This window comes from Sander vitreus, chromosome 24 (assembly GCF_031162955.1).
Source record: "Sander vitreus isolate 19-12246 chromosome 24, sanVit1, whole genome shotgun sequence".
Classification (NCBI taxonomy): domain Eukaryota; kingdom Metazoa; phylum Chordata; class Actinopteri; order Perciformes; family Percidae; genus Sander; species Sander vitreus.
The window spans coordinates 4,034,195-4,050,459 of record NC_135878.1 but is presented as its reverse complement, the minus strand read 5'-3'; the positions used below and the strand labels follow the sequence as shown (position 1 = coordinate 4,050,459).

General features: G+C 44.1%; 1 protein-coding gene across 2 annotated transcripts; it reads left to right on the top strand.

Annotated features, from left to right (window-relative positions):
- The first annotated feature begins 54 nt into the window (after window positions 1-54).
- Window positions 55-16,264, top strand: trak2 (trafficking protein, kinesin binding 2). Of its 2 annotated transcripts, XM_078243557.1 has the most exons (16): window positions 55-163; window positions 3,196-3,386; window positions 4,350-4,535; window positions 8,335-8,411; window positions 8,517-8,633; window positions 9,159-9,374; window positions 9,948-10,026; window positions 10,127-10,257; window positions 10,628-10,702; window positions 11,051-11,188; window positions 11,310-11,389; window positions 11,692-11,832; window positions 11,923-12,221; window positions 12,597-13,109; window positions 13,214-13,313; window positions 13,453-16,264. In XM_078243557.1, the coding sequence occupies exons 2-16, from the start codon at window positions 3,332-3,334 to the stop codon at window positions 14,234-14,236; spliced, it is 2,991 nt and encodes a 996-aa protein (XP_078099683.1). In that variant the 5' UTR covers window positions 55-163; window positions 3,196-3,331; the 3' UTR covers window positions 14,237-16,264. The 2 variants fall into 2 exon arrangements, with proteins under 2 accessions (XP_078099683.1, XP_078099682.1); XM_078243556.1 differs by having other exon boundaries at window positions 11,692-12,221.
- The last annotated feature ends 1 nt before the right edge of the window (window position 16,265 follows it).

Genomic DNA, 16,265 nt, shown 5'->3' with positions numbered 1-16,265 from the left:
TGGTAAAACACGTCATCGATCTTACTGTCGCACGCTGATGATTCGTAGCTGTTTGCCATCTCCCTCCCTTCCGCTCCATTGTTTGAGATTTGGTGAGGGCATTGAGAGACACCGTAAATGTAACACTGAAATTGTCAATGCTGTGGAATACCATTGACATCGGGTAAGTTCTATCATAATCAAACATATTCTTTGATATCTGTAGTGCTGTATGCTCCCCGCGCGAGGGATGCCGGGTTTGAGCTCGCGAAGGCAAAGCTATGCCAAGCAATAACGTTGACGCTGTCATCCTCGCCCAGCATAGAAAAACCATGTGAAACGTTACGTGCTCATAGTAGATTAAGTTCAAGTAGATTTAAATAAAGGATCTGTAGGTTTACCTCATGTAATGGTCACGTTAAATGATAGATGGCCTGCTAAACATTTTTGTTTATTGGTAACCTAAAAACAAAATAAAATATCAGTGGCTCGTGTTTTAAATTCGGTAACCATTAACGTTATAATGTTACCTAGCTAACGTTACAGTTAAACACTAAATATGAACAGTTAGCTAATTGTAGATGGACATAAAGCGTAAAGTTACCCCGTCTGTTTGCAAAATGTCGTTAGTCAACTAACGTTAATCCTAATTCTAAAATCGTTTTTATTTAACCAAATATTTACATGTTGGGATCTTTTGGTAAATTCGGCACGTAAACGACACACAAAGACAGTAGTTATTTTTCCCACAGCCCACAAAGGTGCGAGATGACTGTAGGAGTTACATGCAAACATTTCTGTAAATGTACAATTGAATCCAAATAGTTGTTTTTTCGTATATTGAAGTCATGCCGAAATGGAGAGCAGCTCCTGGGGATTAATTAAAAGGCTTTAAGTCATATTTTACATTTTACATTTCTTTTCAAACAAGCCCTCAGGCCCTGTCCAGTCGTCAGATCAAAGATGGGCTGACTGCACGTGTTGTTCTACAGCACAAATGGAAACAGTGAAGCAAATCAGGAAAAAATAACTTATAGGTTTTGGCATTGGATTATTTGTTTTGCCCTGATCTTATACCTGAGTATGATACTGACATTTCTACTGTTGCACACTGCTGTAGGTCACTCTGGATAAGGGCATCAGCTGAATGAAAAGATTAGACACGAAGGGATATGAACTCTGATGATGCAAGCTGATTGTCCCTCTGGGACAGCTGGGACAGACTAGTGTTGTGTAAAATGCTGCTGGGCTGTCTGTGTTGCACAGAGTTCCTTTCAGGGCAGCTGTTTTGCTGCTGTGCTTACAGTTTACACCTTTTTTATAATGTGCAATAATCTGTCACCAACATTAGATGGTGGTTTCAGATTGTGGTCTGGATTTTCTCCAGCTTTTTCAAGCCGCAGAAAAGTTTTTGAACAAACGCTCCTTTCTGTCATGTGTGTGGTTGCTGTGGTTTGGCACTAAAGATACCACCCAAGGCCCAACGTGTGTGTGTGTGTGTGTGTGTGTGTGTTGCATGCTTTTTTTTGAAAGAATATTTTTGTTATACCTTGTCAATAAGTTAAAGAGGCCCTGGGAATAGAAGTGCATCTCTTGCTATTTATTTCCAGACTAGGCTGTATCACAAACACAAAGCTGTCTGTCTGTGACAGTCTTACTCATGAGATGACTTACAGATCAGCCGTGGCATGTTAAATCAATCGGGGAAAAGAAGAAGCTTGCATCGGAAAAATGTTGCTATTCTAAGTATGAATAGAATTGGTGCAGCATTTCTTTGCCCAGCTCATACTGATGTCAGTAGCTATTAAATATGATTATAATATGCAATATTCTGTCCACGGAATTGCACTTAGCCCTTATGTGAATGTTACTATTATAATTCCAATACCAGTGTCATTAATGGGTCAGTACAGTGCATCTACCAGGCCTCTTATGCCAAACAGCACATTTAGGCTGTAGCATTACGGGCATCACATTAATCTCTTTTGTGGAGCAAACCGTTTCAGCTTCTGTGTTACATAAGCAGAGGATGAATGTTGCCCATGGACTCTGTCTTTCCACAGGCATGCCTACTGAAAGCCTGTCTTGGCCTCTGCTGCTTCGATTGGCCATTGCTTAAATCTGTCTCACAGGCCTCCCAACTTTATGGAAGTGCGATACTAAATAAAAAAAAAAAAAGCCAGCAGCAGCGTGTTATTTGGAACAGAAGAAATTTGTGAACACATAATAATAATAGATATGTGTGTTTGGGGAGGTAGGGGGGTCTTGTGTGAGGTTTATTGAATGTTAGCTGTAGTTGATTGCATTGTATCAGACTATTGTATGTTTACTGTTTATGTCCGATGTGTTGCCATTTTTGTTCTCTCGACTGCCCAAGACCAATTTCTCCTAAAGGATACAATAAAGGCGTATCTTATCTTATAAACATGGACTGAGCTTGAGACCAAATCAAAACAATCTATCAAATTGCAGCACCATACTGTACAGATGCACGTGTCCACAGCTGGTCTGGTTCTCTAATGGGAGCTCATCCCTTTTTAAGAGCGTACATCCTGTGTCATTCCTTCAGTCACCGCTTTAAGCCATGGAGCAGTCCCAGAGATAGTCAACAGGATGTGGGAGGGTTCTGTCTCACCCCTCAGCTCTCCCTTTAAACAGTATGTGACACATAGAGGGAAATGGAAATATACTGTGCCAGTCTGTAAGTTTCTTACTCTGAGCTCTTAATGAGTAGCTTTTTATCTATCTCTTCTTCAGACAGACAGAAGAGAGTAAAAGTCTTGTAGCTTCTTGAGATTTTTAAGGCTTTACTGATTAAATGGTTGTAGTGGCACATAAGATCTGTCAAACCCTAAAGAAGATGCCAGACAATCAGCAGTTAAAGTGTCTAGCAGAAAACACCGTGGGAGGAATCTTTTTTTTCTCCATCTGGCCTTAAATGTCAGGAACCAAGTTTGAAGGAATCGAATGAATGTTGTCAGCAGCCCGGAGTCAGATATGCTTCATGCACACACACGGATTGTAAGCAACAAAATTACTCTTGAACAATATCCTCCACCACTAAACTGATTTTAGTGACCCTTATTAAACTTGACTGACCCTATATTTGGCTTGTAAACATTAGCAAAGTCAATGTGAACCCTAACAATTATGGTATTTTCATATCTTAATCTCTGGGAACATTGCTTCTTTGACGCCTAACACTTCTCTCCTCAGGTAAAGGTGTGCGTGTGCACCACCCATCAGTGCGGGGACAGGATGTGAGGTCACAGCGATAGCGGCTCCCTGTTTCAGTCCTACTTTGTGTTTACGATCGGGGGGGGGGGGCCCCCTCCCACTCAAAGGACAGGACATGTTCGAAGTCAAACCCCGGGCGGTGGAGAAGAAAGAGTCCAGCACTGAGACAGGTAGGGTGTTGGGGTGTGTGTAATTTATCAAATGAATGTTGATACTCCAATATTATCAGGGAAATACCTGCAGTATGTATGGCAACTGTAGGCTTTGTGTACATTTTCTAATTTTGCTCTGCCAATGTCATGCTGCCCTGAAGTACAGTATGCTGTGTCTTTGGGCTTGATGCTATAGTTAGCCCCATCTATCCCAGTAAACCACATATTTACTCAAGTGGAAGGACATAGGCTTGTACAGTGGCTGAGCCAAGAAAACACACACACACACACACACACACACACACACACACACACACACACACACACACACACACACACACACACACACACACATTCAAATGCTTCCTCTGCCCACACTCGCTCTCAAAACACATTCACTGCAGTCTGACTTCATCTCACCATGGCTGCATCGTTTTTACAAAATAAAAGCATCCCTCATTATTAATTGATAGTTTCATGGTGATGCATGATAACATGGCCAAGCCTTGATTTGTTTTCAATGTAATGCATTGCCAATATTACAGCCAATTATGGCCTCTATAATTATATAGTATAAATATGGCAGCCATGCACTTTCTGCAGTCTTTTAATATGTTAGTTGTTGATCATTTTCATAAACCAGAGCTACTGAAGTTAAAGGAATAGGTCGACATTTTGAGGGGTTTTCTTAGGGGGGGGGGAAACTATTCAACTTTTAACTATCTGCATGTACCCTGTTTAAACCTTCAGACAGAGCCAGGATAGCTGTATGGGGGTAGCTGTACCCTGTGTCCAGTTTTTATGCTAAGCTAAGACAACACTCTAAAAATACGTCATGTTGGGCCTTTATGACTATTTTGGACATTTTACAGTGTCGGAGATCAATTATGTTATCTAAAACGCACAGCTTGATTTGTCAGTAATGAAAGTAATCATTAGATGCTGGGCAGTAGATGAAAATGTATCTCTTCTAACCCACAGATGAGGGGCTGGGCAGCAGCGGGAAGCATTACGGCTCGCTGGGCTCGGGCTCGGCCGACTCCGGCTCCGTCTACCTGTCCGACAGCCAGGACTGGGTGGTCTCCCCGAGCTTTTCTCCGGACGAAGGCCCCGGCCAGCACAGTGCCATCTCCCCCATGCTGGCCGAGGAGACCTTCCGCTACATGAGTAAGTGTGCGCATTTAGATTTCACTTCAGTGTTATTCGGGCAGGACACTGAGTTATAGCTATTTCTGTGTCGACTTTCTTTTGATCGGTCAGTGAGCAGATGGTGTGTTTGTGTGTCTCAGTGCATTAGACATGTGAGGCATTCATTTTATACAGTGCGCATCCTCTTCAATTAAAATCACAGGGATTTAGCATGGATATTATCCGGCACATGGTTGCCATTGTGTCGGCTTGTCTAGGCTTGTGTGTATCAGACAGCTCACACAGTAAGAGAGGGAGAGAGAGAGAGGGAGAGGGAGAGAGAGGGAGAGAGAGAGAGGGAGAGAGAGAGAGAGAGAGAGAGGGAGAGAGAGAGAGAGAGAGAGAGAGAGAGAGATTCAGTGGTCCAGCCAGAGTTAAGTGTAGTTCAGTCACGGGACAGAGAGTGATGAGGGGGGGGGAGAGAGGAAGACAGGACGGTGGAGCGAGTCGGACCATGCCACTTTTAAACATCAACAATGAGGAGGTTTATGACAACTTTGCTATGGAAGGTGAATGCAGGCATGATGTTAAGTGTGTGTGAGAGAGAGAGAGAGAGAGAGAGAGAGAGAGACACAGACATACGAGCCGGTGAGACTGCAGAAGCAGCACCAGTCATTGCTGCAAGGTCAGGCAGAACGTGACAGTGTGGAGGGGAAAGTGTGTACATATTGTATTGTGTGTGTGTGTGTTGCCGTGTTCCTTGAAAGACAGGAAGTGGGCAAGTCTGAATGAATGCTTGTGTGTTTACATTTAAACAAGTTGTGGTACGGGGAAGCAGTGTTAACAGTTGGATAGTAGCAACTTTCTGCCTATGTTTTTCTCATGCATGCACAACTTTCCTCTCTGTATCGGAGTCCTTTTGTGGCTTTGTTTCACGGTCTAATTAAATGCATGATTTGATCAGACCTGACCTGAACACATGCTGTACAGAAGAACAGAAGATTTCAGCTGTGTGACATTGTAATGCAGAATGTTTTTGTTTACATGGCTTTGCATAGGGTACGTGTTTAGGTGGTGGGTGTATACGTGTTTGTTAGCTGCACGTGTGAGAGAAGGGGTACAGTAAGGGAGTCTCGGTGTCATATTCCTGCTCGGTGAAACATTTGCTCCACTTCTGCGCTGTAAAATCAAACGCAGCCTATTAATGGCCCCTGATGCACTCAAAGAAGCATCGCATGGTAATATTCGAGAAACGAGGAAATGTATTTAGACAATGCTGACGATGTTTAAATAGTCTCAATACTCCTATATGATGGAATACACATATCAAGTATCCCATTTTTGTGTCAGGTCGTGAAATCGGAAGAGGGAGCTCTCTGACTTGGCAAAAATTACACAGTCGCAACTCTATTTTAATGCAAAGTGTGTCAGTATTGTTGTCAGTGAAAAGTGGTGAGCCAGAGTGGTGACACATGGACAGAATTTAACATCAGCAACACAAGTGCAACGTATGGATCCTCAAACATGACCTTTGCCCCTAACTTTCACATTCAGTCCTGCAAAACTGATCCTGGTTGTTTGAATTAGCCCAGTTGAATTGATACGTTAGGTTAGCTTGTAACGATTATTTCTGACACTACACTTTAAAATTGGGTGTTCAGATTTGTCAAATAAACATATGCTGTAACTGCGGTCCACTAAGGTCCACAGTGTTTCTTAAAGAGTCACCCGTTGACCATTGCACTGTGTGTGAGCATGCCAGCAATCAAAAAATCAATATGAAAATACAACTAATTTGGTTACTGATTGGACTTTGCAGTCATGCAGTTTATTGTGGCCAGAGTTCAGTCACTGTCTCCTACAAGACGTAACAACTGAAACTAGTGTATCACCATGTGTGTGCAGTGTGTGATTGCAATCAGAGTTTAGTTTTTAATGTATTGTTTGGTTTATCATGATCAAACCGGACCATGGACACATACGTTATACAGTGACACCATACTCTTCCCAGCAGGTAAATGTGTGTGTGTGTGTGTGTGTGTGTGTACAGTAACATGAGAGATTATATACACTGTGTGTGACGCGCTATCCGTCTTCCTGTGTGCAGCAAAGATAGCTCTATGGGGCAGAGGTTATTTTTAACAGTCGGTTGTTGGAGCGGAGCGGAGTGCAGTGTCCGGGACAAGGGGTCACCGTGAGCCTCAGATTACTGGACGACAGCTCTCGTCTATTAGAGCAGCTGCTTCTTTTTTTCTTTTCTTTTTTCTAGCACTGCTTATTATTACATTTAATTCCTGCTGAAATTTCAATTGTTTCACCAAATGAACGAAAGAACGGAGAGGAGAGCGCACATTGAGCTACAAAGGTGTATGATGAAAAATAAAGTTTTCAAGGTGTGTGATTAACGCAAGTTTTGTTGGGTCAATGGGGCTACATTTAGTCTGTGCTCAGTCTGTTAAACGATATAAAAAAAAAAAGGCAATGATTAGAGTTGCCACTTTTCTTTAAACAGGTGGAAGGGGAAGCGGTGCAGCGCTGGTGACACCCACTCAGGTGCTAAAAGTGGACCAAACTAATCGATGTTTTAGATTCTCAACAAACTAATGTTCTAAGTGAAGTGGATTTATTGAAGCTTCAGCTTTCACCCTCGGCTTCTTACTTCCTTTCCTCCTTTTCTTTCCGTCGTTGTGTCCCATTCACCTTAAAACAAGCTGGTTGCTTGTAGTACACCTTTTTGAACTTTCCCTTCTTTTCTCTCTCCTATCTCTCACTAGCGTATCTTGCTTTGGAGCCCTCTTCTTATTCCCACCCCGGCTCTCAGAGCCTCTCCAAAGGTATCTTTCTCTCTCTATCTGCCTGTTCTGCGACTTCTTTGTAGCTCCAGTGTGAGAGAGGGGCTTCAGTCCACCAATGTGGCTCCGAGAGCTGCACTTCAACTTGGAACTGGAGCCACAGACCTGGAGCCCCTCTCTGCTTTTTGCATGTAGTTGACAGCAGACATGAAATCTGCGTAGTATTGGTCTGCAGTCTGCCACTGTATACAGCTTGTAGCACTGTATAGTGTGTGTGTGTGTGTGTGTGTGTGTGTGACATTATATCGATTCTTAGTACAACAATACAATATTTACTGATATCAAAAAGTCTGCCACGATACGATTTTGATTAAATTCAGACGATACATTAGCGCATTTAATAATACAATCAGTTACATTTATATATTTTTACAAAAAGCAACTAAAATATGATTTGACAATTTAATTACTAAGCTCTTCCAGACATTTAAATTAAAAACAAACTACTCTTTTTAATAAAAAAGAATAAATATAAAGTGGGAATTTCAAAATAAAGACGCATCTCAAAGATGACGATATGTAGCGATATTTTCCACTTTGTATCGATAATATTAGATCAGGATTGAATCGATATATCGATCAAGATCGCGTGCGTGCGTGTGGCCTCTTTATGTCTGTATAGTGCTATTGTGGCTTCATTACATTCAGACCACTAGCAATCACATTGCCATGTTGTGGAGCTATATCATCAAACAGCACCATTAGTGTTTCAGCAATATACATGACATAGTGTAACCACAGTGATGGATGATCAGCTACAGATGATTGCTTGATTGTGTTTGCTCACGTTGCTCGTGGTCAGAACATTTAATTAGGTAGAAAGTAAAGTGGAGTGATATGGTGGTTTTATTTTTAATTGGTTTTGTTTTTTTGTGTTTGCATGCACATGCCACAATGTGGATTATAGACTGCATGTGTGTGTGGGTGTGTGTATGGGTGTGGGTGTTTGCTTGTGTGTCACCTAACAGTAAAATGTTTCTGGCCAGTCCTCAGTGCTGATCGCGTGGAGCAGATGGCCAAAACTTACAATGACATCGAAGTGGTCTCGCACCTTTTGGCCGAGGTAGGTGTCCCCCTCCACTTGTACAGGACACAATTTTGTTTTGTATTAAGAAGCGGCCTCTAATTGGTTGATTGACTCTGGGTGCTCTATGCTCTCATTGGCCAGCGGGACAGAGACTTGGAGCTGGCAGCTCGGATCGGGCAGTCCCTTCTGCAGAGGAACCACCTGCTGCAGGAACGCAACGAGGCCTTAGAGGAGCAGCTGGCACAGGCCCTAGACCAGGTAGCTTACACATGCTAGTTCTTGATTTCAAAAATATGATTTGAGGATAGTGCTTTTAAAATGTTTTCTTCCAATTTCTTTTAAAATGATAGGCACACGCTTTCTATAGGGCTCCTAGGAAGCTATGTGCTGGGGAGAAGCGTATACTATGTGCCTACGGTGTTGTCACATATACATGTATGTTTATTTGGTTTACAGTTTATTGTCTATTTGGTTATTGTATTATATTGTCTTGAATGTTATAGGTCTTATATCATCTTTTCCTAATTTTTGTCTAAAACTTTTCTTAGAAGTATAGGCACAAAAAGATTGGTATTTGTGTCAGAGTATGACGATCTAAATGGAACCAAAAGCTATTTGAATCATGAAGGCTATCTAAAGTAAATGCATTTAAAAACTAGAGCTTAGTGGTAACCAGTTAAGTGTATTTTGTTTGTCTCTCTCTGAACCTCTGTAATTATCAGGAATCTGCAGATTTCAGTGTTGAACAGTACTCACCCTACACACTCCTTCCCTGTTGGCCAGGTTCACCAGCTCCAGCATGAGCTCAGTAAGAAGGACGAGTTGCTGCGGATGGTGGCCAGCGCCTCGGAGGAGAGCGAGACGGACTCCAGCGTGTCCACGCCGCTGTGCCAGCCTCAGCTGCTGGGGGGAACCGCCGCTGCCGCACTCAGCCAGCTGGAGTCTCTGCAGAGCAAGCTGCAGGAGCTGGAGGAGGAGAACCTGTCACTGAGGTCGGAGGTACGAGGTCCAACACTAGGGGTGGCAAAAGAAATCACTCATATGTATCGTGATTTTTTTCCGACAAGTTTGAAAATTGATTCTTTACCCCAGAATCAATTTTTACCAATAATTCACCTAAATATGTTCTGTTTACACGGTACCGCCGACAGAGACCACATATCCGTTTCCAGCAATTCAGAGCAAAAGCAGAAAATGCAGATAATCCGTTTTATGTATATACTTCTTTACAAATGAAATAAAGGTCAGACTGACTGACTGACATGTGATGTGCATTATTTTTAGAAAACAATTGGTTTTTAGAAATGTCTCATGATATATTGTCTCTAGAAGTGTATTATTCACCTTTTTGCTTTTGTTAAAGAAGGAAAAGAAAATCGCAATACTCAATACAAATCCAATCGGCACCCATATATTGTGAAAGAATCGCATCAGAGGCAGAAAATATTAGGAAGTGAAAACGGGAAGCTTTAAATCATAACCCCATTTTGAGAAGTGAGTATAACTACTGTTGTTGACAACGAATGATGTTGGAAGTTCTTACTGGTTCCTCTCGACCTGTCTGCTCCAAAGGCTTGCCAACTGAAGAGCGACACCATCACCTATGAGGAGAAGGAGCAGCAGCTAGTGAGCGACTGTGTGAAGGAGCTCCGTGAGTGAGATGCACACACATATTTACACTGAAAACACACAGACCCTCGTGTCTGGCATGCTCATTTTAACATTGGTGTGTGTTTTTGTGTTGGTTCCAGGTGAGTCCAACAGCCAGATGGTGTCTCTGACAGATGAACTGTCTCAGAAGAATGAGGAGCTGCTCAGACACCAGGAGGAAATCGCTCAGCTGCTCTCCCAGATAGTGGAGCTGCAACACCGAGTGAAGGAGGTGAGGAGATTACGTACTGTATGGACCAGAGGTGAACATCTGACTAAATCAAAAAAGACCTTCAACTCGACTTTAACTTGAACACCAGTGACTCGTGACTTCACTTGGACTTGAGACTTTTCACCTGGAATAACTTGATATTATCCCCAAGCACAGATGTTAAAATGTACTGAATGTAAATAAATAGACTTGCTATTGGACTTGGTGGTCTTGACTTACCTCAGGACCTACCTATGACTTGCAAAACAATGTATTTATCCTGATTCGTGGGCTTAATCTCTTCTATCTAATTATCACAATCACAATTGTGTGTGTGTGTGTGTCTGTGTGTGTATGTGTGTGTTGTGTGTATGTGTGTGTTCGCTCGCAGCTGGCTCTGGAGAAAGAGGAGCTGAGGATCCACCTGCAGGCATCCAAAGATTCTCAGAGACAGCTCACAGCAGAGGTACAACCTCACACGCTCACAGGAAGTTTTCGTTCAGACTGCCAATACTTCTCTATTCATGTATGAGTGGAGTTTTATTTAAACTGCTGGAAGAGGTCTGTCATACAGTTCCACTGTTTGAGCATGTTCCAGCAACTGACATTTACTTTGCAGCACTAGCCCAGATTGATAAATACAGAGGTTCTTTGATTGACAAAAAAATGAAATAATCAAACAAGTAATTGTAATTCAATTTCTATAGTTTAACAGGCTTCTTTAAATAGTGGATAATAAATCTGTTTTTTAAATGAATCTTTTACTTCGTAGTTATGTTCATTTTAAGTGCGTGTGTGCGTGTGTGTGTTGCAGCTGGATGAGTTGGCAGACAGGAATGCGGAGTGTGTAGAGATGCTCCATGAAGCCCAGGAGGAGATCAAAGAACTTCGCAGTAAAAATGCTCCCTCTGCTGGGCTGCGGAGGCACCTTTCCTACGGACTCTACCCCATGGTGAGAGAAACACTCTGAGGTTTTATGTAGCAGCACTGAGAACCGAGACACAAATTCACAACACTGTGTGTGTGTGTGTGTGTGTGTGTGTGTGTGTGTGTGTGTGTGTGTGTGTGTGTAGGACTCTCTGGCAGCAGAGATCGAGGGCACCATGAGGAGAGAGCTGAGTGTAGAGGAGGAGACCACCTCTCTCGACCAAAGGTCAGAAACCCAAACACTTCACGAATTAAAAAAACCCAAATGTAATGAAAAAGACTGAGACAGTCCTCAGGCTGAGACTAGTTCCATTTTCACTTAAATCCCACTTACCAACCCAAAACCACTGGGTAAATGTAGTGAGTGTGCCTGCTATATATATTGAGTCTTCTTTATACCCCTTCACAAAATCCAAACAGTTTTTATAGGACACAGCACTAGGTCCAATAATCCACATTTATTTCCAGCACTAGTCTTTAAGACAGATTTTAATCAAGCTCATTCACAAAAGCTCATTCTCCCTGCAGAGTATCCCTGAAGAAAGTCTTTCAAACAGTCCGCTCCATCAACGCCACAGCATCGCGACCAGCGTCGGCCACCCCTCCTATCCCTGGCTCAGGACAGAGCTCTCTAGTGATGACTGCACAGCCCTTTACGTCCACTCAGGGGTACGTTACGAAGAATATTCCTGTCTTGCGTTTTAAATCGAGGATGGCGTTTGTGCCCTTTCAGTTCAATACATGTGCATGTTTTTGCAGGGAGGAGGTTCCAATTGGCCAGCCTGGCTGTCCAGGAGGAAACGACCTGACCAGAGCCCTGCACCGGCTGTCTCTGCGGCGACAGAACTTCCTGTGCGAGCGTCAGTTCTTCCAGGCAGAGCGCGAGAAGAAGCTGCAGTCCCTGGCGGGGGCCGAGGGAGACGTGGAGAGCAGCGGCTGCAGCTCACCAATGGGCAGCGTGCTCTCGTCTTTCTCCAACCTGTCAGAACTGTCCTTCAGTTCCAGCATTTTCAAGACCTTCCTGCCTGAGAAGCTTCAGATTGTCAAGCCCATGGAAGGTAAAGTGTTCAGTGATCAAAACACCGTCAAATATTAATAATAAAGCTGGCACCAGTGATTCTTTAAGGCATTTTTGCCTGGAAAGTAACTAAAGTGAATCATCGATTATCAGAATTGTTGCCAGTTGGGCGCCTGGGTAGCTCACCTGGTAGAGTAGGCGCCCATATATAGAGGTTTACTCCTCGACGCAGCGGCCAGGGTTCATATATATATAGGCCTAAAATGCCCAAAAAATAATCTTTAAAAAAAAAAAGGAAAGAATTGTTGCCAGTTAAATTTCTGTCAGCACTTTGTTGGTTCTGGGGGCTTTCAACTCCTGAGAAAACATTTAGGTGACTATGAGTTTTGATAACATAATGACATTTCTCTGTCAGGCTCACTGACGCTCCATCACTGGCAGCAGCTGGCTAAACCACACCTGGCCACCATCTTGGACCCCCACCCTGGGGTGGTGACCAAAGGTTTCTGCCCACTGGTTCAGGACGCTGTCTACCGCTTGTCTGATATGGAGGAGGACGAAGAGGATGAAGAGCTCAGAGGTGTCCAGGAGAAGGGGGCGGCAGAGCGGGGCAAGGAAGAGGAGGACGAGGAGGAAGGCGGGATCACCTTTAAGGTGCGCTTTTCATCTACCCCAGACGAAAGGAAAGACAGAAAGCAATCGGTGACGCCTCTCCCTGTCCCACCTCTCTCCCCCACCCTGCCGACATCCCCCGGGACACCTGCCACGTCCTCCTCAGCCAGATCAGAACTCTGTCTGACCCCCGCACCCCGACATGGCACTGAGAAATCCAGCTCATCATCTCAGCCCATTTCAGGAGCCTGTACAACAGTGGTCCACTCACAAAGTCAGATTTGCATCTCCACATCAACAACAACGTCTTCTTATGGTAAATATTACTTGAAGTATTGAAATAGAAATGTACAATATACTGTATGTCAATGAGGAGTTTTAAGACGCGTTTTCTCCTTACCTGATTTGTTGCATGTTCAGTCCAAAATCCAGGGAAGTGTCCGGGCTCCACCTCCTCTACCTACACCTTCACAACCTGCTGCATCCTGCACCCCAGTGACATCACACAGGTCACCCAAAGGTTAGTCCTCCTTAAAGGATAAAGAGAACATTCATGCCATTTCTTCTTTTTTTATTATGCAGTGATGAATGATGGGAGGACCCGAGAATGAAGAAACAAATCTTTAAAAGGTAACGTCTCTCTTCTTCATGTTTTTCAGTTCTCAGTCATCCCTCATGGCCAACACACCCAGCTCCATGAGGACAGGTCCCAGTACCCCTGTGACTCCTTGCAGGCTGAGTCTGGGGGACTGCTTTCCCCCCCGACGCCCCCCTGTGCCCACCCGCGGTCTGGCCAAGCTGGTCCTGGAGAGGGGCATTTCTGCACAAGTCTCCACTGACACCCCTCCTCCATCCCCGAAACAAACACCCCGGCAGCCCCTCTTCCGCCTCCTCCCAAACACACCCCCCAACTCCCCCTCACACTCACCTTCTCCCTCCCCGGTGCCCCCGGAGTCCCACCAGCACCCGGCGGACAATTTCCTAGCCTCGCGGCCGGCAGAACTTTTCCTCCAGGACGTGTATGGGTTGAATCTGGGCCGCGCCCCACATCCCGATCTACCAAGCTATTCCCAGGAAACTCTAACCCGTGTCCCGTCCCTTAAGTCAGGTCGAGCCAGGCCTGACCTCGGCCTAGTGGAGAGGCTACGGCGGCTGGGATTCACTAAGGTGCTCCAGGGAGCAGAGTCCGAGGCTCCGGCGCCACGCCAGGATGCTGCTACTTTTGTGTCAGCAGGCGGAGGGAGCCTGCTGGACGGCCTGAGGCGCAACCAAAGCCTCCCGGCCATGATTGGTGCCCGAGCGGGGAAGTCAGCCGGCCACCCGACACCTCCTCCTCACCCCACCACCCTGGACATCCCCGCACCACCCTGGGGAAACCCCAAAGAACGGCGCCGGCATCTTGCCTCTGTCTCCCATTTCCCGCCAAGTTCAGCCAAACGCTAAGGGGGAAGAGGTGGATGGACTGCGAGGGCAAACACCCCAGAACATGAACCCCTCCTTTACACCTCCATCCTCTTCTTCCTCCCCTCATCTCTCCTCTCCTCTGCCTTCGGAGAGAGGAGTCAGGGCATCCGGTGGGCAGAACAATCCCTCCTTTTTATGACTTTTTCATTTTAAAGCACAATTTAACTAAACTGACTGTTTTTAGCTTTACCGCAGTGTCTATGTGTGTAGATGTTTGCCATGATGCTAGTTACTGAGGCCTTAGCTCACCTCTGACTGGGGTGTCAGCTCTCGACACCTTCTCAGTCATTAATTAGGTTAGGTAGTTTTCCTGTGAGGCTCTGGATGTTCAGCTACAGGTAGAGGAGGGAGGAAAAGGTCAAATGTAAGTGGACAAAGGTTCGTGGATGTGGATTAGAAAAGAACGAGTTAAGATGAAGGTAAAAAATGAAGGGAGAATGTGGTTTTTATTCATGTCAGAAGGTAAAGTAAGTGAAAGGCAAAGAGAGAAGGGCTGAGCATCCAGTCTCGCTATTCAAGGGCTTGTTCTGCAGTGGGTTGGAAAAGCTTTAGTGTGCCCATTATACAGTGAATGCTTCATGGTCATCTCCAAACAAAAACAGTCACAAGAGAAGGGATTTAACATGCTCTTATTACTTGAGGGCTTCAAGTGCTAGCTGGCTTGATAGCATACTGCCGGGCTAATCTTGTAGTCAGACCACAACATTAACATGCCAGTATTAATGCTAACATGATTTTACAGTAGTTCATTGTTACAGATGTCTGGTGACCGTCCACGTGCCGTGCCCCGATTCCCGCCTTCCTTGCAAGCGTCTGCATGACATGTCAAAGGCAACCTACGGGCCTACAGGTCCCAGCATGCACCTGTCGGCAGACGGGTGGGGCCAGGCTGAAGGCGAGGTCAGAACCATAGACACCAGGCCTTTTTCCTTCAGGTCCTAGTGTTTGTGTGTTTTTTTTAATGGTATGAGGCCTTAAGTAGAAGCCAGCACCGATTATGATTTGTGTTCCTGTTAAGCCATGTTTGTATATATTGGTTGCACTTAGTGGGATTTGGAGCTTGTGTTAATTTGAGGATCACTAGTGGGCCTTTTTAAAAGCAAATTTTATCATTTCAGTTCCCAGCCACCATCCTTATCTCAGGCCTTTGGGGCGTTCAGCTTCAGTCTGTTAAGAGGGAAAACACATTATTTTAGTTAAATAGTCACATATAATCACATCCAGGTGTATTACGTGTGCGTCTCGCATGTGTAGTTTACACACTGGCCAACAGGTGGGAGTATTCCTGTAGGAAAGCATATGAAAGTTCATCCTACTTTATTCATTACTACTTTTATATTCTATAATGTCATGTTTATATACAAGGAAGCATAGAGCTTTGTGCTTGACACGTGACCCTTCAGTGCTGTTGTCCCTAACAACCGTCAATCCAACCAGACCCTCCCACTCAGCTACTGCACTTTTACTTTTTGTTTTTTATTTAACTTTGTTTTAGTGACACCACTATCTGAAGTATACAGAGTCTAACATAAATGGAAAATGTAGCATATTTTGTGCCTGTTGTAACAATGTCTGCTAGCTTAAGATTTTAATATATGCAGCTTTTTTTGCTTTCCACATGTCCACAGAAGGGAATTCAAATTAAGCCAAAAGTGATACTTTTATTTTTTTTTTCACAAGTAATGAAATACACACGTGATGCTTTTTGTGCTAATTTTGCTTAATCCTTGTTTGACAAAGGAAGCTTCTGTTTAATTGTAGGAGTGCAGAGAAGAGGATAGATGGCTCATCCAGACTGTTCATATCTTTAGATTTGTTGTAGTTGTCATATTATCCACTGTTTTCAGTAAAGCAGGAAGTTCAGGTTTGGGGCTTTCTTTGGCTAAAATATAAAATCCTATCACTTGCCTCCCTTCTAAGATCATGATCCTCTGTAAACTGCTCAAGGCTATTATTCAGTTGCCTTTTCTTTTTTTTCTTTTTTTTTAATAAAGCAATGGAAACAAAG